Source organism: Lynx rufus, unplaced genomic scaffold, assembly GCF_022079265.1.
Source record: "Lynx rufus isolate CCGP_SWC_20201006 ecotype Redwood Valley unplaced genomic scaffold, mLynRuf1.p SCAF_9, whole genome shotgun sequence".
Taxonomy (NCBI): domain Eukaryota; kingdom Metazoa; phylum Chordata; class Mammalia; order Carnivora; family Felidae; genus Lynx; species Lynx rufus.
Window position 1 is genome coordinate 60195231 of NW_025814897.1, and position 12408 is coordinate 60207638.

The window sequence follows — 12408 nt, forward strand, 5'->3', positions numbered from 1 at the left end:
CCCTGTAATGACTCCAGGCTTGGTAGCTGGGATAACTGGGGGAGTCTTGGGTTGAGGCACAGGCCTTAGTTCTAGCCCCAGCTCTGTCGGTGAGACCTGCCACCTTCGGGTGTAAGGCAACAGCTCTCAAGTGCAGGACTGTGAGCACCTGCCTGCAGGCTGATGGTTCTCAACTTTTCCCTTTCTGAGCCTCAGATCACAAAGTTTTTCTTAATGCTTTGCATCTCAGTCCACTATAGAATCTGTGGCTGGGCCCCAGAGCAAGACTGGCCCCTCCAAGGGAGCCCAGAGCTTTGTTAGGGAAATTGGGGGCTGGGGGGAACCACAATGAAGCCTATTGTCTCCTGTCCCCTTTTACAGGAAACAAAAGGCTCCCAGTCTCTGGGGAGCCCTAGCCCATGCCCATCCCCTGCCCAACCCCCAATGCCCAGCACACAGGGAGGAGCCAGGGCCACTGGAGACAGGAGGTTTTATTGATGCTGATGGGGGTAGAAAAGGCCCCCAGGAGCCCGGGGAGGGAGGGGGACTGAGTCAGTCAGCAGATGCATAAGGCCTGGGCACATGGGGGTAGGTTAGGGCACATTCATCTTCTCAGGATTCTATGGCTCCTTCTTTGGGAAAGGGAGAGAGCATCTTGAGGGGGGGAGCAATTCGAAGAGCAGCCAGGGAAAGGTTAGGGCCAGCTGAGAGCTCCTAACCTGAGAGAAGGCACCATAATAGGCAGCAACATCTGTGTGGAAAGCTGGATCAACTGGTCAGTAGGGAAAATGGGGGAGGGGCACTGGGTTGGCTTCTTGGGGAAGGGTCCAACCTTGGCCTGGGTGAGCTCTCAGGAATACCTGGTGTTCCCAAGCAGAGTGGGGCAGGGCCCAAAGCCCCTTTCTCCGTGGGCCTCCTTAAGGAGAAATAGGCATTCAGAGAAAAGGGCATTCAGGGAGCCCCCTGGCAAGGGGTGCCAGAATTAGTCCTTAAGGCACAGCTGGGGGCAGACAAGGCGCCAAGGCACAACTGGTGGGGGGGCAGGGGCAGCCTCCAAGCTGAGTGCCAGGGTCACAAGAGGACACAGGACCGCCCACGCTTGATGGGCGTGGGGTTGAGCACAGCCCGGACAGCCTCAGCAAACACTTCCTTGACGCCGTCCTGCTGCAGGGCTGAGCACTCGAGGTAGCGCACAGCATGGATCTGCTTGGCCAAGGCCTGGCCCTGCTGCGGTGTGATGGGCGCCTGGCCCTGCTCCTTAAGGCGCCGTAGGGTGTCAGGCTGGGCTCTCAGGTCCTTCTTGGTGCCCACCAGGAGGATGGGCACGTCGGGGCAGTGGTGGCACACTTCCGGATGCCACTTGTGCCGCACATTCTCGTAGGAGGGCGGACTGGCAATGGAGAAACAGATGACAAAGACATTGGTCTGAGGGTAGGAGAGTGTGCGGAGTCGGTCATACTCCTCCTGGCCCGCTGTGTCCCACAGGTTCAGGTTCACTGTGCGCCCGTCAACCGCACTCTGGGCACTGTAATTGTCGAACACTGTGGGGATGTATTCCTTGGGGAAGGCATTAGTCGTGTAGCAGATGAGCAGGCACGTCTTGCCCACAGCCCCATCGCCCACCACCACACACTTGATGCTCTGCATCGTGGGTGCAGCTGCTACAGTGGAGGCAATGCCTCCTTCCCCTTCTGGGCCCCTCTGGATGCAGTGACCTATGGACAGATCAAAGGGACACTCATGGTTATGGAGGCCTCTACCCATTGGGAAGAAGAATGGGGACACACAGAAGGAAACCAGTTCCTGTTCTCTTAACCTGACACCATCCTGCAATCCCATCAAGACAGATGTTAGAGAGGCAGATACACAGTGAGAGAGAGGCCCTAAGACCAAGCAAAGATACTCAGGTGTAAGGAAGATGGCATTATGTATTATGTGAAGCACCTAAGTTCTGGTACCAAACTGAATAAGGTCAAGTCTTGGTTCTGCTATTTGTACATGTGTGACCCTGGACAAATTACTTAACCTCTCTATGCTTCAGTTTTCTTATCTGTAAAATGAGGATAAAATAATACCTACCTCATTGGGTTGTTGTAAGGATTATGTAAATTAATACATGTAAGGCATTTAGAACAGTGCCTTGGTCATACTAAGCATTAGCTACTTTTTTCCTTTTCCTCCAGGCAGTATAAACACAAAAAGACAGTATACAAGTGTAGGGATCTACCAGATCCTCTACCAGACAGGGACCCCTCCCACTGAGTAGACTAGAGAGGGGTTCTAGCACAGAACAGCGGTCCCAGGTCACTCTGAGATGCAGTGTGGAGTCTCTATCAACTCAGGGCCTATTCTGCCCAGTGCACTATGTTTTAACTCTTAAGCCTGACACCTTGGCTACTGTGTGCAAACCAAAAGGCACAATGAGAAACCTGCTGAGTAAGGAGCACACTTCTCTAGACGGCTGCCCTATCTCAATCCAGGATGCCTGAGAGGTGAGGAAAAGGAGGGAGAGCTGACCCCATAATTCTTGTAAGCACAACAAACCCTATCTGGCAACTCAGTGCAGGAGAATACTGGAGATTGTGCCAGGGCTGGGATTTGGTCTGGAATCTGGGTGTGTAATGATGATGAATGAGGCAGAGGCTGTGGCTCCCAGACATTAGCATCTTCTCTCAAGGCTCTTGGTGGGGTGAGGTAGATCCTCCAAGCCCAGACAAGAGGAATGGACGGAAGAGGAAAACATTTATTTCCTCTGTCCTTTTCCTAAGATCATGGCATGTGCCTCTGAAAAATTTCAGAAGCTTTTAAACTCGGGTAGAAAACATAGTGACATTAAAGCACTATCACTGAGAATATATGCTGGAGTCAGATTGGCCAGGGATTCTAATCTCAGTTCCACCAACCAGTCATGTTTGATCTTGGGCAACATATTTAAGTTTCCTGAGTTTCAATTTTCTCATCTGTAAAATGGGAACAATCTTGCCTATTGTGTTAGAATTGCCAAAAGTATGAAATGAGCTAATGTGAAGCAAGTGTTTGGCATGAGGTGTGGCACATAGGACGTGCCAAATAAACAGGCTGCTGTAATTATTAGTGGGGTAAGTATGAGAGAAGTCCCAGCTCCAGCCAATACCCTGGTCTCCCCTGTAGTTCACAGGGCCTTGGGGAGAGGAACTTCTGAATTCTGGGACAGAGCAGAGCTTCCGGAAGCCCTGTGATTATTTATACTGCTATGGCAAGATTCCTCCTCTCATTGGCTACTTCCTCTTGGCCATGGGGGACTTTTTTTCTGGCCAGTATGTGACTTCCTTTCCCTGACTCTCTCCCACAACCAGGTCTGTGCTCCCTGGAAGGGACAGCCCTGTTTTAGACCCACCCAGTCTCTAAGTATCCCTTGTTCTACCCAAGCACCATCACCACGAGCCCATTTTCCCCATTTCACTTCACACATACTATACCCTGGTCTGAGAACCCCTTACCCCTCAGGTTGACCTCTCAACCATTGGTTCAGAAGCCTCAAAAATCAAATGGGTGGGGGGGGAGGGGGAGGGAGGGGAAGGAATCCCTCCCTGGGAAGCAGAAAAGGAATTCTGGTCATATGGGAGCTGCACAGGACCCAGGACTTGGTCCCAGCTTGGAGGGAAATGGTTTCACTCCCTGAGGTTGCCCCTCTGGGGATTAAAAATATTTCCATCTTATTTGAATGAATAAACATGCGTTCAACCTCAGGTGAGAGGATAGAGAACCTCAGGGAATGGCTCTGGGAAGGAAATAAGGGTCCCCTAAGGCAGTGGAGAGAACCTCAGACTGGGAGTCAAGAGACCTAACATAAATCCTAGTCCCAGCTCTGCTCTGCTGCTGACTCCCTGCAACCCAGCATGAGGCACTTAGCTTCTCTGGGCCTCAGCTTCCCAATCCATGAAATGGGGAGAAAAATGCCTGTGACAAGGGTACTAGGTAGATGAAATGAGACATCAAAAACCCTGGGAGCAGGGGATAGGATTATGGGCATATGAAAGGACCCCAGGAGCACAGGGTGGGGGTGGGAGGACTGAGTCAGCAAATGCATAACGCATGGGCAATTGGGGCAAGTTAGGGCACATTCATTCTCAGAATTCTGTGATGCCTTCCCTGGGGAAAGAAACAACCAGCTTTTTTTGGGTGGGGGGAAAGGGCCATCACTTGTGTCCACAGGATTATCTGGGAGACCCTGGCATTTTGAGATCACGCCTCTTGGGCTTGTAAATCTTCAGTCCCACACAGAGCAGAGGAGTGGGTGTGGTAGTGTGACTGGGAACTCTTCCCCTACAAGCCCAACACTGGGCTGGCCCAGGCAGGAAGGCAAGGAGGGAACTCTGGCCGGCAGTCACAAGGCCCAAGAGACTGGAAGTATAGCTGGCTCCGGGCAGCTCTCTAGGGAGGGGTTATCAACCGGCAATCAGTAAATCAGCCCTCAAAGAAGCTGGGAGGGACAGAGTAGCTTCCGGGCTGGCAAGGGAACAGGGACTGACACCGGAAAAGGATCTTGAGTGAGGTAGTGTCCAGAAACAGGGCAAAGCAGAAGCAGTGTGGTACAGAAACAAGAGCACTGGATACCTGAATTTGACCTCTTGGATTCACCTGCTGACTCTGACCCTTGATCAAAAGCCTTCACATGGTACAACCTTTTATAGGTACATGATGTTATATTATTTGATCCTTATAACAACCCGCTGGTAATATTCCTAATTTACAGATTAGGAAACAAACTCAGGGCACTTAAAGGAACCCAACATCACACAGCTAGTTAGCATGGAAGCCAGGACACAAACCCCAGTTTTGTCATCCAAAGTCCCATGTTTTCTTCAAATGTGTCACATAGCCTCCAAGTTACCCCTTACCAGCTGTCTTAGAGACCTTAAGCAAGTAAGTCACTTCCCTCCCTGGAGCCTCTGTTTCTTTATCTGTACAACAGGAGTGATAATACTTGCTCTCCCTGCCTTCAAAGGGCAGCTGTGAGGATCCCTGAGCATGGGAATGAATGTGCTTTGTAAACTGGGAAGTGCTATGTGCACAAGAGGTAACAAAAGCAATGCCTTTTATCCCAAGAGGCAGGAAGCACCATGTATGCAGGCATCCAGTGGTGGCATCATCCCAATTCTCCCTGCTCAGGTGTAGCTCAGACCCTTATTCTCTCTCCCAGGACAACTCTTTTCTCTGAAATCCTATGGCCTGAGCTGGGTCAAATAAGTTCCCACAGATCATTTAAGGAGGGCACATACTAGAAGGCAGGGTCTAACCTGTGGCATATAAGAAGCATCAGTCAGTGCTACAGAGGCCAATCATGAGAGAGGCCTGGTCTGCCTGGGGTCAGGGATCATCTGTGACTTATTTACTAGGTGACTTTTTTTTTTTTAAAGGATTTTTGTTTAGTAAATAATAAATTAAGGTTTGCAAATACATATAGTATTATTCTGGCTTTATATCCCGAAATTAATTCAGATCATGCCTGGTCCCTCACCTTGGTGTTCAGAGTTCCTCATAATCTGGTAGAGGTTTTGGAGTCAGACAGACCTGGGTTTAAATCCTAGTTCTTCCCCTTATGAGCTAATAGCACCAAACCTATCAGGTTGTTATAAGGATTAAGTGCAATATTTGTGCTTTGTAAATGTGAGTTCCCAGCTCTCTGCTCCAGAGGGATTTCCACTGTCCTTTGTAAAGGATCCAAGTTCATTCTTGCCTCTGGACTTTTCCTCTTGCTCTTCCATATGCTGTTGTCCCTTTACCCCTCTCCCATCTTCCTGACTCAAGGCCTAGCCTCAGTCTCACAGTCCCATGAGTCCATAGCATGACTACCCCTTTTAGTAGCCATGCTATGGCTTTGGCTCGGTATGATTCTCCTCTGATAGTCATATGTAAGTTTCCTAGCTTGTGAGTGCCCCCCAATACTGAAGCTTGAGCTTCTCTCCACTGCCCTCACAGAAAAGCTAAGTATAGGGCTGGGCACACAGGCAGTGCAGCCACTGCCTTCTGATTGGTTTGCTTCTGCCCCATTACTGAAATGTGGATAGATGCCATAGAAGCCCAGAATTGGACAATAACCCCACAGCCAAAAGCTTTGACTTAGAAAAGCAAAAGTCTCTCCTCACACTACCAGCTTGATCTGGCTCCCACAAGGAGCAGTCCATGGGAGCACAACTCATAGGAGGCTAATGTGGTCCCTGGAGCCCAGCTTTCACCCAATGGGACCTGGTCGTGGGGTGTGGCCCAGGCAGGCCCAGAATGGGGGAGGGAAAGGAAGCAGCAGATTGATTGCCAGATCTGTGGCCGTTATAGTAGGGGAAGTGTCCCAACTAGGAGTGGGGGAGGGGAGGAATGGGCTGTAACAGATGGGGGAGTGTGGAGGCAATGGGAACTTACTGTAGCCTTCTAATCTGCCTCCCTGACCTGGGGATCCCCTTCTACAGCCCTCCTTGAAATTCATTCTAACTATAATCCATCTGTGGGCATTCTCTTCCCTGAGCTCTGGTCACATCACCCTGACCCTCTACAAGCAGCCTCCACATACTCTTCTTCAAAATACAGCAAGCAACAATATTGGCTGTCCCTGTGGGAATCCAGCATTTCTCCCCTATTTCCATCCATCAACCCCTCCCTACCCCACCTCCAACATCCGTCCTCCAGAGCCAAGTACTCTTGCCACTTCCTCCAGGAAAGTTTTTGCAAATCACCCAAATCCCAAATGACAACCCATCCCAGGTCTGGTCCTTATTTTTCTCACAGGTACATTCTATCTTGTATCACATGGAGGCTGAACTGAATCTTATCTCTCATCACTGGACTGAGAGGGTCTAGAGGGCAAGGTCCTAGCTGATCTGTCTCCCTGGGCTGAGCACAGCACACAGTGGCTATTAGTAAATAACTGAATGAACTCAATCCATCCCTAATGTCTTTGCATAGAGGAGTTCCTCTTTTTGGAATTCTGCTTCCCTGCCTCAGAGTCTCCCAGCCCTTCAGGGCCCAGTTCTGTTCCCCAGCTTCTCGAGGACATCAAAGCAACCCCCTCTCCTGCCCTACCTTCCCCAGCACTGTCTCTACTATACATTGCACTCAACTGGATGCCTCATGAGGAGGAAAGTCTGTCCTGCTTACTTGCAGAAGCCCAGCAGAGGGCTGAGCAAAAGCTGCAGACTGATACACATCTCCTCCCCCATCAATCCAGACTCTGACTCTGGGAACAAGGAAGAGCCTCCATGCCCCGGAGACACAAGACAAGGGTAACCAACTTCCTCCTTCCTCTATGGAGTACAATTTAGAGTAATGAACACACAGGCTAGATTGCCCTATCCTCAGGTGGGAAGGTGGGGGGGGGGGCGGGGGGGGGGGAGGCAGGATACAGGCATAGCTGGCCCAGAGGTGATGAGGAAGATGGGTAGGAAAAGTGATCCTGATAAGGATAAGGACTGGTAATATTGGAAGACCCTTGGTCAAGGATGAGGTGAGGATCAGGGTTGGTGTTGGAGATGGCTTTAGAAGCTCTGCAAATCTTTGTTTTGCAGGAGAGGTGGAGAGGTGATATGAAAAGGCTCAAAGGGGCTGCAGCTGGCTGCAGCTGGGCTGGGAGGAGGAAGCTGGGGGGAGACATGAGGTCAGTGTGGGGCTGGGATGAGGCCAAGGGCTGAGTCTCCCTCGTTCTTCCCCTTCTCCCCATCAGCAGGGACAGAACCCAAGAGAGCCTAGTTCCCAGCCTTAAAAAAAAAAAAAAAAAGAATGTAGGCCGAAGAACTCTCTGCTTCTTGCTATTCTACACCCTTCAGCCCTGCAGAGGAGCCTGCATGGCAGCAGTAGGGTAAGAGGCAAAGAGAGCTGACTCTACCTACTAGGGACTAGAAGGAGGAGGAAATGAGATCCGAGATGGTTGTAGCTGGGAAGGCTGTGGGGGGCTGGGACCCTTTCACTAAGTCCCAGTTCCCTTCCTTCTCTCACCATCCCAGCACTTGGGGTGCTCCTCAAAGGGTGAACCCTAGGACCAGGGCAGCTCTGGCTGGGGGAGCTAAGGAGACTGACCCTCCCCCACCAGGCAGCACAGAGGAAGGCTCCAACACTTGCTTACTCCTCTCTTCCTCCTCCCCACCTAACAGCAGCTCAGCAGTCCTGGGGGCCCCACGAAAGGCCTGTGAAGTGGCACTTCCTTTGCCTTTGCTCATTTCACACGATGCTATACAGAAATGCCATGCTTTACAGAAATGTCATCCTCCCAATCCTGCCCCCCCACCCCCCTGAAAATACCCAGAGAGACCCAGGGCGCCCTATCCCTTGGGCCCCGCCCCAGGTCTGAGGGGGTTTCCACAAGGGAAAAACACATCAGGGAGGAAACTCCGGCATCTATTTTCCACTGTCAGTGGGGCAGAGCTGGAGCAGGGCACAGGGTACTCCCCCGTATTGCTGCCCCCTAGCAAAATCCCCAACGCTCTGCCTACTTCTCTTCTCTCAACCTGTAAGAATCCTTGTGCTTTGGGGGGGAAGAAGCCGCAGGTCCTGTCCCTGAATAGATAGAGACTACTCAGGCCTCTGATCAAGGCTGGCATGAGACAGGAGGGCCCAGGGTTAGGGGCACTGCTATGAGGAGCTTCTTGGGGGAAGAAGAGTTAGAGCTCTCAGTATTCTCTATGCTCATTGGAGGTACTGACAGGCAACTCCTTAATGCTGGAGCTGAGCTACAAGAGACCAAGTTGACCTGGGTTATACAGAGTTGGGAGCAAATCCAGGACAAGGACCTGGGTCTCCTAACCTCCAGTCTGATGTCACTTCCACAAAGGAGAAGGTGAGGTCTGTTACTCTGGCTGGGAATAGGCCCATGTCTCTGGTCTCATTCAGGATGACCCTACAATGGTTTATTCCTTCCGGAAATGGGCCAAAGGGATCTGGTTGATGCCTGAGCCCTTTTTGTTTCCACATTCCCTTGACTCTCATGCCTAGACCATACTAGGCTATGATTCAGCATTGACATTACTGTATAGACAGCCATCCTACCCTGCCCCAACTGAGGAGCAACAACTCTAGGCTCTAGCTCCTGGGGAGATGCCCTCCGCCCATGACATGAGGACAAAAGAGGAAGCTAGACCCTAGACAGGAAAACCAATCTGTTCTGGGGAGGTGGCCCAGGCTTTGTCTTTGGTTTCCCTCCTCACATACCCCTACAAGCCTCACCACTAATGGGTTTACACTGTGCATGGAGAGAGAGGTCTTCACTCTGGGCCAGGGCCCCACCTTCTTCCTAGTTGCCCAGCTACCCTCATTGTAATATCTGTATCACTATAGCTACAGCTTGTCCTATCTTGCTGTTTAAGACCTCCTAAGAGCTCACATCAGCCACCTCATCTGCCCAAACAAGCTGGCCAGAAACAACTCTCCATATCCTAGATTTCCAACCAGGATCTGTGACAATCTCACATTAGCCATTTCTTCCTAAAATAAGCACTGGTTTAAGCAGGTGGGGAGTCAGAACTCCTGAATGGTTTTTTAATGAGCCATGATGCTGAAAAAGGACCTTGTATGAACATCCTTCTCTGAACTGGAATTTTTTGCAGGTCCCTGGGATTTCCTCCTGGAGTGGAATACCCTATACCTCCCAGAAATAACAGGAGATATAGGTGGGTGGAAGAAGGGATGATTCATGGGAGAGGGACAACTGTGCAAAGGGGAGAGAACAGAATGAGGAACCAGATTAGCCCTTAAATCTAGCTGTGCTTGGGAATCCCAAAAAAGTTCCCCTCTACTTCTCTTTTTTTTCTAATGGTGAAAAATGAATACAGTAGACTTAAGGAGGTAGAGAAGCAGGATCTATCAGTATGCTTCCCAAAGACTTGAGGAAGGAGCTTTAGAATGGGGACAAGAGCTTATAAACCCAGACTGAGCTGAACTTAGACTCAGGAGAAATTCTTGAAAGACGGGGAGTAGGCTCCTGGGTGAGAGGGGGAATATTAAGGATGCCTGAAGTCAGAGGGGTCAGCAGAGGGCCTTCTGGTCACCACCACCTTGCTGTAGCCCAGGGCACGTGGATTCCCAGCCTGGGAAGGCCCCTGAAGGCAGTAGGGAAGAGGGGGCAGACACCTTTGCCTTACAACCCTCTTCTTTTCCTGAATTGGAACTAAAACAGTTAAGACTGAAGTCAGACCAGCCATAGTCTTTCCTCCAGAATCCTACCTTTGCCCTCTCCCTTTCCTTCCATCACACCTAGCTGACCTGGTCCCATTCTCCCTAACAGGTGGTGTTGCCACCAGTAAGCACTGGAGTCAGGGACCTTTGGGCTATCCCCCAGCCTCCAGACCTGGCCTCTTGGTTAAGCAACAAAGAGTCTGGGTGATTTTGATTTCCCATGGCCTCTCTTACCAGTCTTATTCCTGTGTCACTCTACCCTGACTGCTACCGACTGCTTCTTCCTGCCTAACCACAACCTCACCCACTGCAGGTTCCCTTCATTCTGCTGGCTTCCCCTACTCTGAGCCATTTCAAGGCTGAGGGCAGTTATTTTGTCTCCAAGAGATAAAGATATAGACACACTGACAATCCCATGCAAACATACATATAGAAAGGGTTACCAGCCCTTTAATTGGCTCTATCACTGTCTCTCTGAGGTAGGGAGATTTGAAAAGGCTTTCAAACTCAACCAAAGATCTAGACCCCAAAGCCGGAGATAAGTGACTGAAAGGGAAGGGGATAGAGAGAATGAGAGGAGTGAAGGATGGTGGAAGAAGCAAGAGGGTGGGTATGTGTTTGGGAGCCAGAAGTTGGGCAAGGAAGGAAGGAAGGAGGAAATCTGCAGGGAACAGAGATGGACACAGAGGCAGAGCAGGTGACAGGACAGGACATAGGCATGACTGTGTGTTTAGGTGAAAAGACTGAAAAGGATGCAAGAAGAGGACGATGGAGGGTTTGTGGATAGGGTCTGAAGTAGGAACAGAGGGAGAGAAATGAGAATGTATACAGTTTAGGGACTAGCGATGGGGTGGGGGGTAGTGGGAGATGCTCCCAATAATTTCCCAAGTCCAGAGCCCCTGCTGCCTCCCAGAAGCTCTAGTCTCTCTAGCTCCTCAAAGCTCCTCTCTAGCTCTCAGTCCTGCTTTCAGTGATGCCATCTTGTTAGGGGCTATCAGCACCTCTAGGCACCGGACAAAACCAGGCCCTCTCCTTCCTCAGTTTACCCCCAAAAGAGCAAGGCCAGTCCCAGGTCAGCTAGGCACAGAGGATGTTTGCTTACTAAATACTTGTTGCTTGATTCCATGGATGGAGAAGATGGGCGTCAGAAAAACAGACATACAGACAGAGGGGGGCTGGCGGAGCTCCCCCGCCCTCCTCTGAGCGCACAGGACCTTGAACTGCAGCCTTTGAGTGTGGGTCCGGATTGGCACAGATCTTCCAGAGAGGGAGCTCTTTTTCTGCAGTCTAAGGCTTCACAGGCCACAGACACCGCCCCCCTCCAACCTCCCAAGTGTCACAACTGCCGGAGCAGAGGGAGCGCCTTCTCCAGCCCAGAAGGCCCGCTCCCTCACACACTTCGGAACCCCCCTCCCCAAACTTCTGAGGTCACCCCACCCCCGAGTCCCATGTCCCAGCTCTTCCACTTCAGAGACTTTTCTCTCAGAGCGGGAGACCCTCCCACCTCAGTGGTCCCTCGCGGCTCCCGGGAACCGGGGCAGCCTCCCTCGGTACAGAAAGCCACCCTCTCAGAGCCGCCGCCGGCTTGCAGTGGCCGGCTCCCCGCCCCGCCCGGCCGGCCGCGCCCGCCCAACTTGCAGAGAGCCGAGAAGCTCCCGCCCGCGGCCTCCCGCAAGCAAACTTCCCGGGCCCGCGTCCACACGCAGTCCCCGCCGGCCGGGCTCCCCTCTCCCGGACCCCTAGCCCGCCGGACCGCGCCGGGCCTCACCTGGCGCCCTCCCCGCCGCGGGGGAGCTGGGGGCGGCGGCAGCGGCTCGGGGCTCGAGAAGGAAGTGAGAGCGGGAGGTTGGAGGAAGTGGGGGGGGCGGGCCGGCCCGCCGGGGCGGGGCGCGGGGGCGGGCCCGGGCGGGGCGGGGCCCGACCAGGAAGTGCGGCGGCCTGGGCCCCCAGCTCTGGTCTCACCCCCACCCCCACCGCCTGCCCTGCTCGCGGCAGGGTCCTGCCCCCACCACCCCCACCCCCGCCAGACCCCAGCCCTCTGCCTCGGAGGCCCCTAAGTCAGTCCTCCTAAGGTCAGTCCTCCCAGTCTCCTCCTTGCCACCCCCACCCCAGTAGAGGCCCTAGCCTAGGCGCTAGGCTTTTGCCCCCCTCCCCGTATGTCGCCCCCCCCCCCCACCGCGGGAAGATGTTAAGAACAGGCACCCCTAGGCTGCGTGCCTTCAGTCAAGCCCAGGATCGATCGCTGGCCGAGGCTGGGGGTTGGCCAGAATGGGTCCGGCTGGGGCAGTCCCC

The 12408-nt window shown here is 52.5% G+C and overlaps 2 protein-coding genes across 2 annotated transcripts; one reads left to right on the forward strand and one right to left on the reverse strand.

Annotated features, from left to right (window-relative positions):
- Positions 1–452: 452 nt before the first annotated feature.
- RHOG (ras homolog family member G) lies at positions 453–11961 on the reverse strand. The gene is made up of 2 exons (XM_047071153.1): positions 11885–11961; positions 453–1694 (listed from the first exon to the last, which is right to left on the reverse strand). The coding sequence occupies exon 2, from the start codon at positions 1624–1626 to the stop codon at positions 1051–1053; it is 576 nt and encodes a 191-aa protein (XP_046927109.1). The 5' UTR covers positions 1627–1694; positions 11885–11961; the 3' UTR covers positions 453–1050.
- LOC124505931 (formin-like protein 20) lies at positions 11241–12173 on the forward strand. Its single transcript, XM_047071982.1, has one exon. It carries the CDS (start codon positions 11241–11243, stop codon positions 12171–12173), a length of 933 nt encoding a protein of 310 aa, XP_046927938.1.
- The last annotated feature ends 235 nt before the right edge of the window (positions 12174–12408 follow it).

Excerpts from the sequence above, each read along its gene's own strand:
- RHOG (XM_047071153.1), bottom strand. The coding sequence starts at position 1,626 with ATGCAGAGCATCAAGTGTGTGGTGGTGGGCGATGGGGCTGTGGGCAAG.
- LOC124505931 (XM_047071982.1), top strand. The coding sequence starts at position 11,241 with ATGGATGGAGAAGATGGGCGTCAGAAAAACAGACATACAGACAGAGGG.